This window comes from Octodon degus, unplaced genomic scaffold (genome assembly GCF_000260255.1).
Source record: "Octodon degus isolate 3935 unplaced genomic scaffold, OctDeg1.0 scaffold00027, whole genome shotgun sequence".
NCBI classification, from domain to species: domain Eukaryota; kingdom Metazoa; phylum Chordata; class Mammalia; order Rodentia; family Octodontidae; genus Octodon; species Octodon degus.
The window spans coordinates 13,959,925-13,983,738 of record NW_004524603.1 but is presented as its reverse complement, the minus strand read 5'-3'; the positions used below and the strand labels follow the sequence as shown (position 1 = coordinate 13,983,738).

Genomic DNA, 23,814 nt, shown 5'->3' with positions numbered 1-23,814 from the left:
GAGGGCGTCACTGTCGTGAGGCCTCTTCTCCATGAGTGAGTGTCCAGGGGGACCCTGCTCACTAATGCATGAGTCCTTCCATTGTGTAAGAGAGTAGTGAGTGCAGACACTTTCTGCAAACTAAAGACATCATTAGGCAAAGATGATGGTTTATACTTTTTATAGATCTTTCCAGAAAAAGTATTTGTCAAGTTAAAAAGTTTCTTAAAGAACAGAACACTGCACAGCACAATTTCTTTGTAATTTGTCAATGAAACATTGCTCTCCATTTTGTACCAACTGGTTCTTTGGGCCTGGGCCTGAATGAGTTCAGTTAAGCAAAGAAGCCAACTAGGGGGAGCTGTAAGGGATGAAGGCCAACCTGGTATTCAGCGTAAGCCATGATGGAGTTATACATTTCTTCATTTAGAGGGCGTGGTCTGTGGAGAGTGGGGCTCCTTGTCCTTGGTGCCACTAGGAGCTAAGGATGGCAGTGGATGCGGCTCAGCTTTTCACTCCAAATTGAGCAGGAGGTATTTCCTCAGGTCTTGGCTCTGATGGTGACCAGTTGATTTTCCTTCCAGGTTTGTGTCAGACCGGGTAACCTGGGATGTGGACGGTCAGTTCCTGCTGGGCCCTGCCTTGCTGGTCAGCCCTGTCCTGGAGCTTGTGAGTATGGAGAGCCATGCTGGTGGGTGGAGGATCCTGGTATAAGGCTGAAGGTTAAGCAGCCTGATGCAGGAAGTATCCTGAGTCATGGTTTCTTACTTGTACCTTTATCCCTTCATCTCCTGAGGAAAAGTCTGTGGCCTAAGTGTTCTAGTATCACCACCCCTTCTTTAAAGTCAGCTTCACAATCCTAGTCAGGACAATAAGAAAAACAAACACACACATCCCTTCCCCCCACCGAATAGCCTCATGACCAATTTGAAAATACAACATTTCTGCATGAAATAAAATATTGAATAGAGAATCAGGTGGGCCAAGTGTGTATGTGGAGTTCATTATAGTATGGTATCACCATTAACCTCACACTTTCCAGCTGAGGTTCCTGAAGCCTTGTGTGCTGTTCTATCACTGCTGCTGATCCCTTCCTTCCTTCATAACCAGCTGAAGCATCCAGTTCATTTTTTCTGTCTGTATCTCCTACATGTGCTTATGATTCCATCCAATGTTGCCCTTCCTGTCGTACCTGTAAGTTCTTCTGTTCCACACCCAACCTCAAGGTTTCTGTGTTTAGTGAGCGCTTTGGCTAAGTATACAAGCTGCTGGGGATATTTTATTCTGAAGTCGTGTATCCCAAAGAGCTTTGGTGAATCCACTTAATTTGGATAACCAAATTTCCCCTGAGTGAAAACAAGGAAAGGAGGCAAATGGTTCCCAGGCAATTCCTACTGTTTTAATTCCTCTCATTCTGGCTTTTTCCTGTCTTCTAAATCACAGTGCTCACTGCCCACACCTTCATTGTGTTTATTTTCAGCATGCCAGAAATGTCAATGCTTATTTCCCTGGAGCCCGCTGGTATGATTACTACACAGTAAGTTTTCTTCCTTTTTATATAAGTGAGGGAAGTGTACAAAAAAATGCGCTCGATGAACAGGCCTCATGGCAGACACTGGCTCTGGATCCACCTGCTGTGCAATGTAGCATAAATTACTTTAAATCTGGCAACCTTGAATTTTTAACTTATAGTGTATGGAGTATGACCCATCAATGATGCACATAAATATTACAACATAAACATGAAGCTTCACACTGAGGGCCTGGATTGTCCTGAGTGTTCTCTATATGAGATTCAGTATCTTTTCTTGTATTTACAATGTTGTATAGTGGCAGACACTAGTCTACTCTTAAAACTGTGGTATAAGCTATAGTTTCTATTTATTTCTTCTTCAGTAAGTTCCCACGTAAACAGATAGTTTCTTCTTTTTTTATTTATGTATTTTTAGTACAGGGTCTAATGGATCTACTGGGTCTCACGACGTAGATTGAACCCTGGCTGCTGTGTACTGCATAAGCAGGCACTTTAGTCTGCTGAACTATTTGGCCAGTCCAGTTTCCTCTCTTTTTATTAAATCTTTTTTCTATAACATAAACATTCAAAGAAGCATTGTCCCCAATAATGATCTAACATCAGACTCCTTGAGGCAATGTAGAGAAAGTGCCCTGCTCTGTGGGCAGTGGCCTTTGCAAGTCTAACCAGTGCATGTGCATTTACCCATGAGGAGCCCACAGAAGGGTGCCGTGTAGGTTCTGATCCAGTGTGAGCCCCACAGAGCACCTGGATAACAAGGTCCTCAGATGCAGCTTCAGGAAGGTCTCTGGTGGCACACAGATGTATCAGAGTGTGACTCTTGGGCAAGGGAAGACAGGATGTGCTTACCTCTAGCCTGTCCTCTTTTGACTTTCTGAGTGGTGAATGGTAAAGGACTTGAAATTCAGCAGCAAGACAAGAACAGACATGCTAGTGGGTTTCTCCTCTCCACTGTCCTGTGGAGCTCTGGCTAGGTTTGTTCCTGATTCCTTTGTTGCTAGGCTGAGTCTGTCCTTAGGCTGATAACAGGTTATGAGTGCCATATGCTTTCCACCTGAGCTGTCTGTGGAGAGAGAAACCTACTTTCTTTAAATGAACTTAGCCTTGGTTGTGAGGACATTTGGCAATGTGTGGAGCTAATTTTGGTTGGGAGGTGGGAGAGCTGGCATCTGGCATATGAACACAGAAGATACTGCTAAACATCAAAAGTCACAGGAGGTTCACAAAACAAAGAATTTTCTAGACCAATATTTTAATAGCAGTGATATTAACACACCCTGCTATATTTTAAAAATTGTGGAAAAATAATCCTTTAAGATGCGGCTTGTGACTCAGGTTTGAGAGCACTTCTCACATTTGAGACAAATTAATGGTGTCTCAAGTCAGGACAGAGGTATTCATTTAAAAGATAAGGATCTGTAAATTAATGGGTCACTTTACTCTTTCCTGTGGAGCAGGAGCCAGAGGTTCTGTAGGGTGTAGGGCATGGTGGGGTGGTACTGGTGCTGGAGCAGTCATCAGCAATGGAGTGTCAGTAGACCTCAGTGAAAAAGAAGGTCCAGTAATGCCATTGGGGACATTGCATTAGATTACCTCTAGCACATCCCGTCCTCCCTTCCCTAAGAATCACACTCTGACACAAGAAGTCAACAAGAAGTGAATGAAGAACTTTTTCATCTATAGCAGTGGTCTGTGACATAGAAACTGTCTATGCAGTGGTGGTTGGCTGTGATTTGTCCTAGCTCCTTATGTAGTATGTGCTATAGAAAGACTTGAAAGACAAGTCATTACAGGAGCAATGCCACATGTCATACAGCTGCAATGTGTGCAGAAAGTGTCCTTACAGGTGTGTTATGAATGATGGGAAGGAATAGACAGCAAGTTCAGAGAGGTAGATGAGATGTCTGCCACATGCTCTAATGAGAAAGGTGTGTGTCCTGCCCTCCTCCTCTGCTGTTCTTCTGTCCACAGGGTGAGGACATTAATGCGAGGGGACAGTGGAAGGAGCTTCCAGCCCCTCTGGAGCATATTAACCTTCATGTGCGTGGGGGCTACATCCTTCCCTGGCAGGAGCCGGCGCAGAACACTCACTTAAGGTGAGTGATGGACCGGAGTCGTTGTCATTGTCTCCTCCTCCTCCTCCTCCTCCTCCTCCTCCTCTTCCTCCTCTTCCCTCTTCCTCCTTCTCCTTTCTCTTCCTCCTTCCTCCTCCTCCTCTTCCTCCTCCTTCCTCTTCCTCGTTTCTCCTCCTTTTCCTCTTCTTCCTCCTCTTCCACTTCCTCCTTCTCCTCCACCTCCTCCTCCTCCTCTTCCTTTTTTTTCTATCTCCATCTGTTGAGGAGAAGATGCAGAAAACTGTGGAAGGGCCTGAAGGCTGTTGGGCAGCATGGGTGTGGGTACATGTTGGGAATGTCATCACATCCTATCTTGTATGTCCCTTAGCCTCTTCTCATGAATCCTTTGATCTATAGTTACACCCAGAAAGGTTTTAAGAACCCCTAATCCCCATTCTTATACCTTCTCTGAATTTCACAAACACATTGACAGAGTAATCAGTCTCCCTGGTTTATCTAGGCCTGTTGTGATTTTAACACTGAAATGTTCATACCCTGAGAAAACTCACTTCCCAACACACAGTGCCACTTGGTTTTCTACCTGCCTGGGGCACACACACATCCGTGCTTCTCTCCTCTGGGTTTCTCTTTCTCCTGTTTATGCAGTCTGGATCCTCTGTCCATCCTCCCAATTCCTTTTCTCACACTGATGTTTCTTTTTTGTGATTCAGAATTGCATTCAAACATTTCTTCTGCAAACCCAAGTTTTCCCACATGTTACTGATGTTTCTTTTATACCTCTTGGACACCAAAGTTTGAGACTTTCATTTATACCTAAGAGGTACCGATTTAAGTTATATACTTATAAGCTATACATTTGTAAATGAGTGTATAGCATCATTGTTTTTAATACATTGAGAGTTCTTGGGAGGTTAGAAATCTGTCTTTTCCTTTGAATCTCCCTTACTACGTTAATTTTTGAATTATAGACTTTTAATCAAAATATGCCGAAATCCAAAAACTGTGGTTCCTTTTATGCTAGTTGTTCAGTTCAGGTTGTTATGTGCACTGAAAACAAAACTACCTTTCTAAAATGAAAATATTAACCTATTGCTCTCTTGCTGGAAGTGTGGACTCCTTTTTCACTGGGGGTGTTCAAAGCCTCAATTTGAACTTTTTTTTTTTACAATAAACAACCACACACATTTTACTTAGATTTTCCAATTGCTAATTGTAACAGTTAGCTTTTTCTCTTTCTTTCTATATATGCTGCTATTATTATTGTTATTATTATTATTTGTTCTTTTTTACTTTTAATGTAATTATTTTTTAAATTAATTTTATTGAGAAAGAAATAGCAATGAGACAGTTTCAAAGCAGGTTAGTAGGACAATTACAATAATAAATACATTTTATGTTCAGGGGGATTGTGGTGCCACAGAGGAAAGCAATCAAAGGTGTAGTGTGTGTCTAAGGAGAGTCACCTAGAGAGAAAACATTCTCTCAGGCTTTCACAGAGAGCAAATTGGCCAAGGAATGGCTGTGACTCATTCACATGGCTGACACTGACAAAAGATCTACAAATTGCTGTACAGGGTTTCAGGGTAAATCCTAAGGGGATTTGACTGGTTTTGTGAAATACAAAAGTTACATTTGAACTTAATAACTGTCTTCTATAATACATCAATTTGCATACTGACCACCATACTAAAACATACTGTTCTCCAAAACAACATTGATTTTTGCTGCATTTAGGTCTCCACTCATTACCCTTTCCCACAGGTCCTCAACATTCTGGCAAAGCCCTCAACATTCTGTGTACAACACACCTCAGCCCCTGAGCATACTTAATGATGCAAGTTAAGCTCCGATTTCCTCTTCATTAAGTCTTCTTAAATTCTTCCAGAAGTGGGAGTGCTGTCTTTTCAAAGGTTCAGGTCATGTTAAAGTGTATTTTATTCTTTAGTGAAGTTTCACTGTTGCAGTTCTGTGTGGTTCCTTGTGACCTCATCTAGAAAAACTAGTTGGAATTTAATTCCTACTTAAATTCAGTAGGAAATAATTTATTCTCATACTTGATCGAGTACAAGAGAAGCCTGTTAAAATAATCTGGACACAAGTTCTTTGTGTTCTTTTTACCTTTTCCAACAGGTTCAGCCCTTTGTCACTGTCATCACATACAAAAGAGGGGAGAGGACAGTGCCTCTGCAGTGATTTCCCATGCTCCTTTCATGGAGCAGATGTCATTAGTGTCTTAAGACTCCAACTAGGGGCATACATTGTGCTATGACACTGAAGCAAGGGTGTCTTCAGATCCAGTTGCTTAGGAAGAATTCCAAGGTCACCCATTTTTTAATGGAAGAGGGAAGGAAAGCACTAAAGTGTCACTTTTCCCTCAGAAAACTGTTGATTGCCACAATTACATTCCAACAGTATGTATCGAGGTTCCTGTTTCTCTCAGACCCTGTACCTTATGTATTAAGACCCTCTGTCCCTGTATCATTTCAGTCATGGCTATATCATCCTTTATGCTGAAAATTCATCTCTCTGAAGTCCTAATGAGAATATAAATCTACACTTTTTCTTTTTTTGTGGAACCAGGGATTGAACTCAGGCCTTTGCGCTTGCTAGGGAAGCGCTTATTCCACTGAGCCATCTTCCCAGCCCCATATACTTGGTTATTTTGACTGCCTTTCATGGTGACTTGTTGTTTGTCTGTTTAGAGATGTTTTGCTTTTCAAATGTAGCGACAATAAGGACCCAGAGGTGGGCCTCCTTCCTCCAGAGGTGATTTGCCTTCTCCTTGGTTGCAAACCAGTGGGACTGCTGCCACCTCAGTGTCACATGAGCTTCTTCACTGGGCCTGGCTCCACATAGGTACTGGAGGTTCAGGTTCTGTATCTTAGATTATCAGGAGTAATGGCCCAGTATTAGCCTTCTCAGGCATTTATCCCCAGGAAATTCCAGGTTTTGGTTACTGTGCTCTCTTGTGGTCTGAGACCAGCATTTTGCTTGTCTGTTGTTAGTGTGCACTCTTGGATATGTCCTTCATTTACTTAAAAGGCCAACAACTTTTAAAAGAAATGTGTTGGAATTTATCTAGGATCAAGTAATATAGCAAGGGATGCGTCCTGCAGAGTGTACAGTCCACTGTATTTCTGGAAGTGTCAGCCAAGACTCCTATAGAATCTTATGTCACTTTTATTATGCTTTGATTGTTTGGTAAATGTGTTTAATCTTTAAAAATTGAAGGTTAAAGAAGTCAGGAATTGTGGTTTTTGTCATCTTTTTATCTTCTGGACTTTTTAGCAATGACAGCTCAAGATATGTAATATAAATGAGGGTAGATGATTTTATCATTGACTTAACATGACTTTCATGGAGAAGTTTGAACTGTGAGAGACTCCAGTAGGAAACTTGAACCAGAGAGAGGCACAGCAGGAGGAGGAGTGGGAGGTACTGCAGAGGTGTCACCAAATGAGCAGGTCCCCAATGTAACAGCTTTCTCCCACCTCTCCCACCCATCTTATTATCTTTCTGAGTACTGTTTTATGTCTTCCATTTTAAATTTTAAAGCAAGTAATTTTAATGTTTTGGTTTGTCTTAAATCAAGTTAATAATGTGCACTCAAATCAGGACATTGCCATTGTATAGATAGGCCTTACTGGGGGTTTTTGCTTTCTGAGTAAACATGGCCTCAGGCAGGACAAGAGACTCTGCCTGATGGCAGCTGGCACTCCTGATGTGGGGATCATCGCTAAAGTGACCTGGCTACACTGTCATTGTCTACTACTTTCCCTCTCAATTGCCTGTATCATACATAATAGTTGCAGCTGCAGCTTTAATGTGGTGATTTCAGTGCTTCAATCATTGGCTTCTACATGGATATATATTGTACTGTTTGGGGCATTTCTGTCCTTTGTGACATTACTGAAAAGGCAGCCTGTGCCAGCTTCCTCTTACCACCCACAGAAAGCAGAGTGCCCTGAAGCTAGTGAATTTTCCCGTTTGCAATTACTGGACACACGGGCAGAGTCACTGGAGCGCTAAGTCTCTGTCTCTTGCATGTGTCTTCCTTCTCGCAGCCGGAAGCGTCCTCTTGGTCTCCTCGTTGCCCTGGATGAGAGCAGAGAAGCTAGAGGAGAGCTCTTCTGGGATGACGGTGAATCCGCCGGTGAGTATGGCATCCAGCATATTGCTGCTCTTAATCCCGCCTCCTGACTTACTGCCTTCATTTTTCCTGGTTATTAGGCTGTGTGAGAAATCGCACCATGCCCAGCTGCCAAAGTCATCTGAGTGAAAAGTTTTATTCCTGTTTCTTCTGAACCATAATGGGGTAGTAACACTTGAACCATAGATAGAAGGGAAACACATTTGTACAAGTAAATCTCCCCTGACAGTTATCAATAATAAAATCTCTTTTTATTAGTTGTGGGTGTCTGGGCAATATCTTCAATACTGATTCTGTCATTCTTTTGTGGTATAAGTAATTTATACTCAAAATCTTGTAAACATATATTCATATGAGAAAACATCATCTCAGGCAGGCAGAAAGCATATACTTTACCAAGGAATATATATCTGGGCCTGCTTTTGGCACATCTTTGTGTCTGCTATGTTAACGAGTCTTGTGTCTATGGCTTAGGAAATAGATTCCCATGAAGCATATGCTTTGTAAGGACTTGAAAGAGAATTTTTTCAAGGTTATGGTAAGAGGACAAGTATAAATAGGACCTTGGTCTCAAGTACTCTATTCATAATTTTTTTAGCCTCAAGATTTAGATATAGAACGCTTCATATTTGCATATTATTAAAAAAGGATAATCAACAAAATTTGAAAATATGCAAGGTGAGAAGTGTATACATATATTTTGTGTAATGATTACACAGTCCACTGAGCACATTTGCCAACACACATGCTGTACATTAACTTTCGGAACATGTTCTCTTGGTTAAAAGTTGTACACATGAACAGATGTCTCCTGCTTTCTACCACTCTTCTGTCTTTTACAGCCACTGTTGCACCCTTGACTTGTATCTGCCCGACTTTTCAGAGTCCTTTTATAAATGTCCACATGTAAATGAACCATAAAATATTTCATTGTTCTTAGCTTATTTCACTCAGCACAGTGTACTCCATCTTCATCCATGCTGTCAGAAATTGCAGTTTGCCTCTTTTGTGCATAAATGATACTCTATGTTATAGAATGAATATATATATATATATATATATATATATATATATATATATGTATATCCCAATATAGGCCAATAGTCCATAATAGTGAGCTATCAGCACAATTGGCAGTTGTCTGAAGTTGTTGACTTCAGCCTTTTACAGCTCAGTTTTACTTTTTATACCTTGTGGTTACACTTTTCTGCTAGCGGATGGTTAAGACTAAGTTAAAGCAAGACCTATATAACTAAAAATGTAACTTTTGTATCTGACAAGTTCAGGTCAAATCCCCTCAGGATTTATCCTGCAACCATGCAAGATAGCTCAGTGGACTAAGCACCTGCTTAGGTAAGCACAAGGACGAGGGTTTGATCCCCAGCACCACATGGCATGCTGGCCCCACCCCTTGGTGTGCTGAACTGGTCACCAAGACTGGGCATGATGGTGCATGCCTATAATCCCAGTGCTGAGGAGGCTGAAAACAGGAGGATCACTGGGAGTCTGACCTGCATAGTAAAACCCTGTAGCAAATATATAAAAAATAAAATAAAAGATACTGATTATCACTAAGTCACAGAGAAATACATATGGAAACCTGCAGAGATGCATCAATTCAGGATTTTTGGAAGAGGTGTGATGAGAGAGAGAAGAGCAGTGTTGCCACAGGTGTGGAGGAATGGGGGAGCCCTAAAAATTTCTTGGTAGGAATCGAAATGATTCAGCCATTATGTAAGAAAATTTGAAGTTTCTTAAAATATTAAAAATAAAACAATATGACCCAAAAATCCCATTTCTAGTATAGCCAAAAATGCTGTCTATGAGAGAGATGTGTACACTCCCATGTTCACTGCAGTGTTATTCATAGTAGCCAAGATCCAGAGCAGTCTGTGTTTCTACTCATGATGAATGAGTCAAGAAATTGTGATAGACATACAGTAGAATGTCAGTCATTATTAAAAGAAGGACCTCCTGCCATCAATGAGGCAGTCAACTAGCTTTAAGAACCAGCAGGTGAGATTTGTGCTGTGGTGGACAGGAGTCTCAGTTTCTGTTTTTCTACTTTCAGATACCGTGGCCAATAATTATTACATTTTATGTGAGTTTTCTGCCACCCAAGTGAGTATTGCAATTCTATGAATCTTAACAGTGGGTTTTCCTCTTACTGTTAGTACATGTGTGCTTGAGGATGTGTGTGATTATGTATTTAATCTCATTGGGATTAATGGTTTTAGTTGAACACATTTCCTTTTGTGATTTAACATGTAGGAGTTACATTATGTGTGTAATCAAGGGAGGCACTAATATTGACAAATCAAAGCAGCTAGTCTTTGTAAATATAGTTTTCCCAATTGTGTGTCTGCATATTGCTGATGTTTTTCTCATGCATAGTTCGATTCAGATAAGATTATGCTCCTTGAGCATGCATTAGTAGCCAAATCTGTAGCACTCAGAGCAGGGGAAGTATATGGTCCTGGTGTAGCATTTGTATGACTGTACATGAGAATGTGTGCCTTTCAGGCAAACCTTTGTGCTTCCCTGTGCTTAATTGTTTTTCAGAACCGCTTGGATGTGAATATTTCTCACTCAAACTACAAGGATCCCAATAATTTAGCATTTCAGCAGATTAAAATACTTGGGACACAGGAACCTGCCAATGTTGTAGTGAAACGCAATGGTGTCTTGACTCAAGCTTCTCCTAATGTCACCTATGATCCTACTCTGAAGGTAAAAGTGCATTCTGTTAATGTGTTTGCTTTATTACTCTTCATAGCCCCATGGCTTTTCACTTCTGTCAAGGTTACATGGGGTCCTGAAGGGCCAGAGAGCACTATGAGCTCTGAGTTGGGAAGTCAGAGGTTCCTGACAGAAAATGAGAATGAGACAGCTAAATGTAAGTGAGTTGGGAGCCATCTCTCTTGTCTGCACCTAAGTGCTCTACTCTCTTCACTTTCAGAGAAATAGTTATCATGTTATAGTTATCACAAGAAGATCAGTGAGTAAAGTGGAGGACAGGATTAGAGGAAAAGGGGTCTGGAAACTTATAGCTGATACTAAAACATAAATGTGGGATGTAGAGTTCTCATGAATGAAAATTGTGCAGCATCTTTTTCTTTTCTTCTGTACTGAGACTCTCACTCCAACACATACTATGTTTGTTCAGGAAGTACATTAAGATAAATAATATATGATCCTATCAAATACCTATTTTTTTAGATGGTTATACTAAAGTAAGCTTTCATCAGTTATAATGAGACCTCTCTTAAATAGATCGTAATCAATTCCTCTGATGACCTAGTATTGTAAGAACTTTTTACTCCAAATAATCCTGATCATAAGTACTCTAAAGATTCTTGCTGTTGGAGCTTATTTTGTAAGAGGCTTTTCAAATTTATGGATATAATTCAATTTAGACATCTACTATGACTACAGATTTATAATATTTGATATTTTGTTCCAAGAACACATATTGAGGATGCATTCATTATAATCTATAAATAAATAGTGTATGACTGCTACTTATGTATATTGCTAAGAACAAGCCATTTAAAAACTACATACATGGAAATAAGCTCAATCCCTGTTAGCCAAATACATTAACATAAGAGCAAAAGTGCTCTTTCATTGTTGAATTTGGGTTATGGGGAGATATAATTTCTACACACCAAACTGTTGGGAAGGGGTCAGCCAGTAAAGCCAATTTTGGGGAGGTATTAGATTATGTATTATATGATGATCGAAATTTATTGGTATAGTTAAGCCAAGTTTCTAGGAGAAAGCAATGACCCTGAAAGGTTGTGCCTCAGGAAACAGTTCATAGATTTGAGTGAGAAAAGAAGTCCAAGTGGTAACAAATTGAGATTTTTGTTCTTTGTTTATAAATATATGGTACAAAGGTACTGGTATTGGTTCAGAGATTCAAGATTATCAGGATTGAGATTTTTTCTTTTGTGATTAGAAGTGGCTGCCTAGGTCAATTATCCATGCCTCTGGAAAATTGATTTTACTTGACTTACATTTTCCCACTTTATAAAGCACAAGATTGTGACAGAATATTATTTGCCCTATTACCATGTCATAGTTCCCTGTGGTTGTATACAATCCTTCATATAGATTATAGTCATATGTTACTTCAGTTGTTGAGTCTCGTCTAAAGATAAGTTTTTCCCTTCAAGATATATCTTTACAAAAATGAAAGGTGATGAAAGAGACAAAGTTGCAGAGGCAGGCCTTTATATTGAGAAGTAAATGTTTGATGAGCAGCTCTCAGTGAACTTGAGTTTACCTTTCATAGTCATTCTTATGCTACATAATGAAAAATTTAGTTATTATTTGAATTTTTGGGTTGGGACTGAACCCATATCCTGCAGGAGATGGACCCCTAAGCCACCTCCCCCCAGTGGAACTTTGTATTTAACCTGAAATAATGATAGTAAAGAAATGTGTTGTATGGAGAAGGCCATCAGTGTAATCCAAAACTGGATATCATTTTTCTAGAAAATGGTACAGTTAGCGTAAACCATCACATGTTGAGACTTTAGGATAAGCAGAGCTAAGGACTTGGAATAGCTTGGCAGCATCAGTCTGTAAATCTTTTATAAAAAGCTTTGGCAGATTCCTAATCAGAAGAGATTGGTTTGGCCTGGAGGAAACTTGTGGTCCCATTTTGAAGTGTTTGAGGTGGCCCAATAAGAAAGCCATACATGGTTTAATTTTTAAAGTTTCTTTTAATGATGCTGATGTTAGGCTTTATTGAAGGTGGTGGTGGAGGGTGTGGATTAGTAGGACAGAGAAGGGCAGGATGAGTTAGACTGGGAGCAGACTGGAAGAAGGACGATAATTCCTCATTGTGACCATACTTTAGACAAATGAGAATGTTAACTACAATAAGTGCTATTTAAAGAAAAAGGTAGCATAAGACTAATGTATAGAGAAATGTGCAGTTTGAAGTGGTGTTCAGAAAGGATTAAAAATTGAGAGTATGAAGGCTTGAAGGACTGAGGAGCCTGAGATATTAGAAATGAAAGAAAATGTTATGACCTGTAGAACTCACCACTCTTGAAGTTGATAAAACAGAAACTAAGTTTGAAATAACAATTTGTGTAAGGGTCTGTAGAATAATAGGAATGAGATCCCCAGTCCTAGGGATTCGAAGTGCTATTCCTCCTCTCTCTGTAGACCACGGGGCACAGTGGTTCTGGGAGTGGAGAGCAAGAAGGCAAACTCAGTTTCAGAAAGCAGAGTTTTTTTGCCACTACCATGAGAAGGAAGAGGAGTTAAGAAGGAAAGAAAGGGGTGATCACAGGGGATTTTACTTAACTTACATTTTCCCACATTATGAAGCACAAGATTGTGACAGAATATTATTTGCCCTATTACCATGTCATAGTTCCCTGTGGTTGTATACAATCTTTCATATAGATTATAGTCATATGTTACTTCGGTTGTTGAGTCTCGTCTAAAGATAAGTGTTTCCCTTCAAAAGGATTTCTGAATTTTCAAGGTCTTTGTCTTGAGGATGAATTTCCCTGTGACTTCTCTGTTCCTATAGGTTGCCATTATTTCAGAAATTAATCTTGTCCTGGGAGAAGCATATACAGTGGAGTGGAGCGCAAACATAAAGGACGTAGAAAAAATAGACTGCTACCCCGATGGGCACGGAATTTCTGAAGCAAACTGCACTGCCCGTGGCTGTGTCTGGGAGGTGAGTGTGCTGCAGGGTTAGTGCTCTCAGCACTCTGCTCCTCACCCACAGGTTCATGGGCAGTCGCAGAAGCTGTGCACCTAGGGACAACTCATAGAGAGAAAGGGTTTTCAAGGGAAGTAGATCTGTGGGGTGGGGGTGGGATCATTTTAGTAAGTTTCTTGTTTGGAGATGAGCAATTTGAATTTTTGGCACTACCAACTGATACATGGGTGAGTAAATGATGCTACTTCATCTCCGTATAATTTGCCTTCCTCAAGTCTTTCAGGGAATACATGCTGACTAGGACATGACATTTACTTTTCAGGAATCCAGCTCTCCTGGGGTCCCCTACTGCTATTTTGTCAACGATTTGTACTCTGTCAGCAACATTCAGTATGCCTTGCATGGAGCCAGCGCTGACATTCACCTAAAGTCTTCTCTTTATACCAGCGCCTTCCCCTCCACCCCTGTGAGCCCCCTCCGCCTGCAGGTGACCTACCATAAGGATGAGATGCTGCAGTTTAAGGTAAACACATATATGTATCCAGCACTGACACAGACTTTTTTGGTCCCAGTATTGTTTTTTCTGATACTGGGATTCGAACCCAGGGACTTTACACTGAGCTGCTTCCTCACCCATATATATATATATATTTTTTTTTTTTTTTTCTTTGTACCTGGAATTAGATTTGCAATGTTATGCTTGCCAGGCAGGTGCTATATCACTGGCTCCCACTTTTTATTTGTTAATTTTAAGACTGGGTCTCATTAATTACTCAGCTGGCCAGGCTGAGGTTGAACTTGTGTTTTTCCTACTTCAGCCTCCCAGAGTACTGAAATTATAGGCAAGTGCCACCATGCTGGACTCCCACGACTTTTTGCTATTGAACGCTCATAATAACCTTGAAATAAGTTTACTCTTTTTTGTTTATTTGTTTTTTAATACTTGGTATTGAACCCAGCATTTTAACACTAAACTACAACCCCAGGTCATGGCACTGAATTGCTAAGTTCCCTGAACTGGGCTTTAATTTGTAGTCATTGTGCCTCAGTCTCCCAGAGTACTGGGTTTACAGGCACACACTACCACACCTGACTAGTTTTCTTTTTTCAAAGTCTGTGCTTCAGGAGCTTAGATCATAATCTTAATCAAAAGAACAATGAAAATAGATTGATAGAGCAGTAAGATGTATCTTGATTTGCATTTAAAAAGCTTATCAAGGCTACTATAAGAAAAGAAGGTCAGGAGAATGTGAAATGGTGAAGACATTAGGAAACTTCCCCTGCCCCTTTGGGGGCAGGTGAGAGACTGATGCTCTTTGCTTTGTGTCCTCACCAGATCTAGGGTGTGTGGTGAGTACCAGAGGTCTAAAGTGAGTGGGCTGGACTGTATTTTGAAGTCCTGCTGAGTCTTCTGCATGGTAATGCAGTGGTGCTCCTCCAAATATATGTATCTTTCTGAGCCCCAATAATTCACTGTGCCTTTCACTCCCTTGTTTCCTTACCACAATGTTTAATCTTCATTTCATGCTTTATGAATGCCTCCAGAATGTTTAATGCTCAGTCTATATTCCTCACACTACACCACCTCAGTCTCCCAGATACAATGGGAAGCATTTCCTTCCCTGCAGTCTCACACTATGAGATATTGGCATTTCTACATCATTCTGCATTATCACACATCACCCCACCACTGTACATACCTCTCCTTCTTTTTCACATTAGCATGTGAATTTCGTAAAACAAGAACACTCACTTTTCCAGCTCATATCTCTAGTGTCTAGTATATAAACTAAGATGTAGCAGATGTGCAAATTCAGTGGATTAATTTATGTATCATTCTCAGCAAGCACACCTGTGATTTTTTTAAGCAAAAGTTTTCATATTTTGGGGGATTATATTAAATTTCAGAATAGTTTTTAGGCACTCACAAAACTCATATATTCACACACAAATACACATAACACACTAATTTTTTAAATAATTTTGAGAAATAGGAATGAGACAGTTTCAAAATCAATTGCTAGCACAGTTTCAACAATGAATACATTGCATACTGTTGTCTTAGTGGTTATTCATTGTACAAGATGCAGACATGATATCCTGTCCACAAACACTATTAGAACAAATCTCTCTATTCATTAAATTAAGAGAATGCAGCTGTATATCTATCCTATTTTGAATATACAGATACAAAATGGTCCTTCATTTGTATCCCTCTTTTCTGGTTAGTTTTGTCAGAGAAGGGCATTCCATTGTCATTTAAATATTGTAGGTGCGTGAATTCAGCAAAATATTCCAATATAGTCCAGTAGTCCATAATAGTAGTGGGTTTTTTTCCATAAGACTGGCAATGTCAGAAGTTGTTGACTTGAGCCTTTTACAGCTCAGCATATTAATATGGCTTTACTTTTTATACTTTGTTTTTATACTTTTCTGCTGGATGGCTAAGACCAAGATAAAGCAAGAAATGTAATTTTTGTATCTGATAAGGTCAAAATCCCCTCAGGATTTTACCCTGAAACCCTTTACCGCAGTTTGTTGATCCTTTGTGAATGTCAGCCTTGTGGATGAGTCATGGCCACTGCTTGACCAGTTTGCTCTCTGTGAAAGCCTGAGAGAATGTTTTCTCTCCGTGTAACTCTCCTTAGGCACACTCTGCATCTCCAGTCACTTTCCTTTGTGGTCCCGTAATCTCCTTGATCAGAAAATTTGGGACACAACTGAGTTACATGGTATTACAGAATAGGATCTCCTATGTCCTGAGTCTTCACTGACCTTGAAAGGCTAGAGCCAAAATGTTGGCTGTCCTTGCAGCCCTTCTTTTTCTCTAATTTTTGGTCTGCAAACTTAGGTTGTTAACCCTCCAGAAGAGAAGCTTATTATTATTACCCTACAACATAGGCAGTTGAGCTTAACCTCACTATCTGTCTGAATATCAAATATCTTAGGCATAACATGGAACAGGTATTTTCCATCAAGTATTGATATGTTAAACTTTAAATCCCTCCAGAATATGAAGTGAAAAAAAATGAAAAAAATATTTAAAAAATAGGAATAAGCAATTATATATTTTTACACAGAAATTTAGAAATCTAACCATATATAGCCTTGCTGTAACAGGATAGTCCTGTGACTTTTTTTTCTTGTCTCTTGCTTTCATTTATTACTCCCTTTTAAAAAAAAGAAAAAAAACATTACTTGAGAGACAGTATGGCAGTAATTGGTATGTCACGACAAGCAGTACATATTTAGAAGACCAGAATGACAGGCATTCCAAGCATGACCCTACCATTACACATTGCTATCTTCAGTGCAGTTGCTTAGTTCACAGGTATCAGCATATATAGTTAGTCAGGGTGAGAATCCTACCAATTAACTGCTAGTTTCAAAAACATGCTGAAGATTCTCAAGATCGTTGCTTACCCATCTTGTGCATATAAATGTATGGCTTTGTCCCTGTCATGTTTCCTAGGTTTTCTCCTTGCCTTCTCTTTGTTGTCAAATCCTCAAGTTCTCACTTTCCTTTTCATTATAAAACACTAATTTTTAAAAATTATAGTTCCTGTTAGTACCAATGTTAAAATGAATGTTTTACCAAGGAATGACAGAATTAGATCAAATCCAGATATCAGACTCCTATAAAATTATTAACTACAGTGAAATATGTTATGTCTAGACTATGAAGGAAGTCAAGGTAGTGCTAACAGTATAGCTAGGAATTGTACCATTCTTGTCTAAGAGGTTTCTTCATTGTCAGTAATAGTCATTCATCACTATAGTGTTCATTGTGATGTTTTGAGACAATTATACACTGAAATGATCAACTTATGATACTGAGGTTCTTTTATCATCTCACATATTTCTGATTTCTTCATAATGTGAATATTCCAATTCATGCCTTCTAGGTATTTTCAGTTCTATAGTACAATATTGTTAACTATAGTATTATCTGTATACAGTGCTTATTCGTCTTTATACATTTACCTGAAATCTATTTCTTCTCCTAGATTTATGACCCCAACAGCAATCGTTATGAAGTTCCAGTCCCTCTGAACTTACCCAGGGTTCCCTCCAGTACCTCCGAGAGCCGGCTTTATGATGTCCTCATTACGAAGAACCCATTTGGGATAATAATTCGCCGGAAGAGCACAGGCACTGTAATGTAAGTGGTCTCTTTTTTGATTTGGAATTGCTGTTACTTACATGTCCCATGCCAGTCTTTTGTCCGTGGGGATGCCCTGACTGAAACCAGACCCCATCTATTTCTAGACCTAATACTCAGTTATTTCCTTCAGATCTGTTTAATCAGGAGTCTTTTGCATCATGTGAATAATTGCTGAAATATTTGCCTGTTCCTGGAATTCGTCCAACTAATCAGTGTTTATGGGTGCCTTCTCCATTTGACCTGCTTTTCTAGATTCTTTGCTTATGGACAGAAGTTTGTCTCTTCTCATGATAACCAAGACAATTTATAGCGTGATATAAAAGTAAAATTGAGACAGAAATAGCTGTTGTGTAGGAAAATGAACAGAGAAGTCCAGAGTTCTGAGAGGTTACCACTTTTGATAATGTGGCCAGAGTAGGCCTTTCCAAGCAGGTGGCATTTGAACTGGGCCTGGACGTAGAGGAGGGCCCTGAGGTGTGAAGTGCATGTGATGTCTGGGGAATGAAAATAGAACTCTTGATAGATGGAAAATAAGTGCATAGGTCATGGGATGGGAGGAAAATAGGCTGTCCAGGCATAAAGACTAGTGCAGTGCAAAGGAGGTGAGCAGGTATGAAGCTGGAATGACATATGGGTTCAGATCAGGTGCAGCCACAAAGACTTTATCTACATGCTCTTTACATGGGAAACCTCTTAAACATGGGGAGTAACCTGATGTTAGGTTCTCTCAGAAAATATCACTGAGCAGCATGAGGGGATGGAGCATCATAGAGTGAGAGCAGAAGGCAGGGCTGGCATGCAGGGTGGCAGATGAGATGATGAGCAGTGACTGGCTCTGGTGTTGTGGGGCGAGCAGCAAAAGGAGGCAGTGGTAGAGAATGCAGAGGAAGGAAGGCTGACTGCTAGATTCCAGCAAGGACAGCCGTGTTCTCTTAGCCACGTAGAACTTGTATTGTACTTGGGAGATGAACTGGGTCCACTGGCAGGAGGGAATCAACAGTGCTGTTATCCTTGGAAAGTCAGTTGCGCATAGTCAGTAGGAGAGCTAAAGTTCTCCCCAACCCACCTTTTCTCCTCACAGCTGGGACTCGCAGCTCCTGGGCTTCACCTTCAATGACATGTTCCTCCGCATCTCCACCCGCCTGCCCTCCTCCTACATCTATGGCTTTGGGGAAACGGAACACACAGCCTTCAGGAGAGACCTGAACTGGCACACGTGGGGCATGTTTTCCCGAGACCAGCCCCCGGGGGTATGCATAGGATGAGTGGGATTGTGTCTGCACCTCTGTCTACCTACCTGTGTGTGCTTTGTGCTTTGTCTGCCCTGGTTTGATTTGGGTTGTTGCATTGTGCTCATAAACAAGTGGGCCCATGTCTCTTCACCTTTCTTTCTCCTGTGTTTAACTTATTTATCAGAAAAGACAAGGTCCATCTTAAAAAACATATTAAATTTCGTAATCAGTCACAATGTGTTCTATCCTTACTGCCTTTTCCCCTGTGTCTCTCAGTACAAGATGAATTCCTATGGTGTCCACCCCTACTACATGGGACTGGAGGAGGATGGCAGTGCCCACAGTGTGCTGCTGCTGAACAGCAATGCCATGGGTAGGTGGTGTCAGTGCTTCCTTTGTTTGAGTGCCAGCTGGTCTTGAACAACGTTAGGATATCTGTGATCTAGCTGCTTTCAGAAATCAAAATACTCACCTTGTGGCAAAGGTTTTTTTGCCTTTAAATTTCATATGCTCTCATTTGAGTAACATGTAATAACAAGATATCTGAAACTCTCATTTTGGCAAAAATCACATAAAAGGAATAAAACCCCAAGTATCCTTAGGGTAGTTAGTGGGAACAACTGTCTAACTTGAACTAGTTGTGAAGCTATGGGTCAGAGCACTCACTCTAACATGTAGGAAGTGTGAATAAAATTTGTGTGATATGAAAGAGAAAACTCAGTGGCTTTGAAAGAACCAAGAAGTAAAAACTGGTGAGGTGTGAATAAATCCATTATTAGTGTTTTATTACCATTGATCTTCTGGGTTTGATAATGTATGATGATGGTCCAGCAAACCACTGCCCAGAGGAAAGTAGGGCAAAGTGCACACAGAAAGTCTCAGGAGCATTTCTGCAACTCCCTGCATGTCTAAAATTTTCTGATATAAAAGTTATAATAATTTTAAAGAATTAGAATAACAAAACATATAAGAAGCTCATAAGGCCTACCAAGGGGCACACCTCCAAGGATGGAACCTTCAGACTAACACTTCTGTGTTTCTTGCACATTAGCTGCCCTTGACAACTCTAAAACAGAAAAAAAGAGAGTGTGGGTATATCAAGTGTAAGTTTTCCTCGTGAAGACATAGGTCCTGGTTGGCATCTTCCTGACTTCTCAGATGTGATGTTCCAAGGAGAGAGCATATGTGTCTCAGGCTAGTTCATCATCACTGTTGGCATCATTTTCTCTGTCTTCTCAGATGTGACATTCCAGCCCATGCCTGCTCTCACGTACCGTACCACAGGAGGAATTCTGGACTTTTACGTGTTCTTGGGCCCGACTCCAGAGCTTGTCACTCAGCAGTACACTGAGGTAGAAGGGAATCCATTTGCTCATCAAGTATTTATTAAGCTCCTTTAGTGTCCCGATACCAGCATTCACTGTGTAACTATCACTTGATTACTGGAGTTGTTGGTTTTCTCAGAGATAGGAGATACTGAATAACACTAAATGCATATTCATAATCATTATATTGATAGACTTTCTGATTAATGTAGTGTGGATATAGGAGACATGGTAGCAGTATAGTGGTGAGACTAGTGGTAGCATATGGGTGGTTATGGTGGTAGTGCTTTTGGTGATGGTAGGTTGTAGAGATGATAATGCTGATAGTAGCTCTGAAGATGTGGATGGAGTGGTTGTGAGGGTTGTGACTTTGATGGTGGTCACAGTGTGGGTGCTGTTGGTGAAGGGGTGATGATAGTGATGGCAGTGATGGTGGTGGATTGTGGATATTTTGGGTATGGTTCTGGTGATAATGATAGTTGGAGTGACTGTGCCAATGTTGGTGGTTGTGTCTGTGGTGGTGACAGGACTATGGGTGATGTTGGTGAGGGAGAGAAGATAGCAGTGTCAGTTGTGGCAACAAACACATAATTCTTCATGTTATTTGTCTTTTATTTACTGCATGTCAGCATGCTATTGCACATATTAGCTTATGTCATCTTCAGAAAAATATAGGGTAGTCACTACCAATATTCTCTTTTACAGGTGAAGAAGGAAAAGCACAAACCTATGCTCCACAAGATCACACAGCTAGCACACATGGAGCCTGTTTGCCAATCCAGACATGTTTTTCTCTGGGTTCTGTGCTCCTAGTCATAGGAATTAGAGCAAAACCAAATTTTCCCCAATTCCTAGCTAATGAGTTCTAGTTGAGCAGTTTTCTACTGGTATTCTGGTAGCTCAGCATCTCTTTAGTTTATCTATGTGTTTATACTCATTGAGCGTCTATCTTGTGGCACTGAAGAACTATCTTTATTACTGCATGTACAGCTTAAATCTGACTTCTCCCACAAGGTCTAGGATTTTGTGTATTTCCTAGGTGATTGGTCGGCCTGTGATGGTACCTTACTGGTCCCTGGGGTTCCAGCTGTGTCGCTATGGATATGAGAATGACTCTGAGATCGCCAGCCTGTATGATGACATGGTGGCCGCCAGAATCCCCTATGTACGTAAAGGACATTGTGCATTAGCTCTGTGACCTTGTGGCTAACTCATTCATCTCTGTATCTGTGTTTGTTTGTTGGGCTTTGCAAAGTGGTACAAAGACACAGAGCTCTTTCTCACTCGATGCCACATGATGCCTCAGCCAGCACGGTAATGAAGATAGGCCTTGTCCTCTCTTTACAGGGTAATCCAGAAATGATCCATGGAGCACTTATATGCTGAATTAATCCACTTACTCTTCAGTTGCTTATAATACTTTCAGTAAAGTCTTTTTCTTCTGCTTCAGATTTCCTTCTATTCCTTTTACAGGACTTCAAAAAATTTTGTGAGAAAGTCATTGATTCCATAAGCATAAAATATCTCTCAACAAAGGAGACCTGGTGGTTGATTATAGCTGTGCATGAAGGGTCACCACTTTGGAGCTAGCCTGGATAACTTAACATGATCTTTTGACAAAATATCATAATAAAATGGCCAGGGATATAGACCACCATTAAAGCACTTGCCTGGCTAGTGCATGCTGCTTTGTTCAAACATCAGTATTGAAAACAAAACAAGGGCTGGGGAGATAGCACAGTAGAATAAATTCTTGCCTGGCAAGTGCAAGGTCCTGAGTTCATTCCCTGGTACTGAAAAAAAAAAAAAGATACTAGCAGATTTTGGGGCCAGGGAGATGGCTCAGTAGAATAAATGCTTGCCTGGCAAGTGCAATGGCCTGAGTTCAATCCCCGGTTCTGCCAAAAAATAAATAAATAAAATGAAACAGGAACAAAAAGATAACAGAATACCCCAGAAACAGTAATTTTATGTAATTAAAAACAACAACTCCAAACACCATCAGACCTTTAAAGATGAGACATGTTCTTTGTCCCAATGCTTGGCAGGTATACCACTGCATTTTATCTGTTCTGGACTGCTCTGTGCTCACAGGGGCTTTCAGAGTGAGAGGACTGGAAAAATCAGAAATGATCCATGAAGCACTTATATACTGAATGCACTTACTCTTCAGTTACTTATAATGCTTTTATTAAAGGAAAATTCAATGAGATAAACTTCCTAGAGCACACCAAACAAATGATGGAGCTAGGATTTGAAAGAGTCAGTGTGAATCAGAGAAACCTTTTAACTTCTCCATCAGTATTTTTTTGTTGCTACCTTCTGGAACTGGATAGCACTCCTTAGCCCCTTGGTTTTCCTGTGTCCTTTCCCAGGACGTGCAGTACTCAGACATTGACTACATGGAGCGGCAGCTGGACTTCACCCTCAGCTCCAAGTTCTCTGGGTTTCCAGCCCTGATCAATCGCATGAAGGCTGATGGAATGCGGGTCATCATCATTCTGGTCAGTCCTTGTGAGAATGTGTAGGATCTGCTTGGGCACTGAGTGGATGTGGTTAAGAACTTGTGATACTATTTATTTCCATACCATGAGCAGTAGTTGGAAGGTACAATATAAAACTGTATTTCCCAGGGTTCCCAGGAACTCTACAATTTGAGTGAAAGCTAATGTCCCACCCTTCTTTTGGAAAGTTTGTTTTTCCACTCTTTGTCCACTTTGTCCACTCTGGCTGTGGTTTTCCCATCTGACCTGTGCTTGGCTTTCAGGACCCAGCCATTTCTGGCAATGAGACCCAGCCCTACCCTGCCTTCACTCATGGTGTGGATAATGACGTGTTCATCAAGTATCCCAATGATGGAGGCATTGTCTGGGGAAAGGTATGAGCAAGGGCTGATCCATCAATCCTCAGCTTGGGGCAGCCTCCTAGATGTGGTAGTGTGTTTGTACATATTAGTTGTACATATTATTTCCTGGTTCTTTGCATTTGAGATCGGGGATCCATACTTTCCATTTTTCAATCTACCTTAGTTGATACAGTTTAGAATTTTGTAGAATCTGCTTGACTCCAGATAAGACATAAGATAATGGAACTATTAGTAACCCTTGGACAGTAGTTTCTATTTTCTTGAAAAATATCACACATGTTAAATTTCATGGTACATTGCTATGGAACATTTGTCTCTCCACAGGTCTGGCCTGATTTCCCTGATATTGTCATTGACCCCTCGCTAAACTGGGAGGACCAAGTGGAGGTAAGAGACCCATTGTGGATGTTGGCTGAGGGGTTTCCAGGAGGAAGGAGCCATCTCCAGGTTGCTGGGGATCCTTGCCATGGACATGGGTGTGGCAAGGGAGAAACACTTAGGAATAATGTTCAGTGCATCTGTCTATGAGCAGATTACCTACCATACAGTAATGTTCTCTTTCCAGTGGCAATGAAGAGAGCTTGCATTTTTTCCCATGACTTTAGGTGACACAATGGTAATTTCAACCCCAGAGCTATCAGACTCCAAAGCCAATGGACTAGTCACTGGCACCACCTGTTTTTTAATTCATATCTTATTGTTGTCTGGGTATCTCTCTTAAGAACTCTTCCTGACCTTTGTCTTTATTTTAATTTTAATTTAATTTTTATTTTTTTCTATAATTTTATTGAGAAAC

The 23,814-nt window shown here is 40.5% G+C and overlaps 1 protein-coding gene across 1 annotated transcript in view; it reads left to right on the top strand.

Moving 5' to 3' along the window:
• Positions 1–23,814, top strand: part of LOC101589892 (maltase-glucoamylase, intestinal) — a 181,674-nt gene that overhangs the window by 107,941 nt on the left and 49,919 nt on the right. Inside the window, exon 48 of the mRNA XM_023712753.1 lies at positions 23,343–23,405. Within this exon, the coding sequence (XP_023568521.1) occupies positions 23,343–23,405 (63 nt within the window). The remainder of the gene's footprint in view (positions 1–23,342; positions 23,406–23,814) is intronic.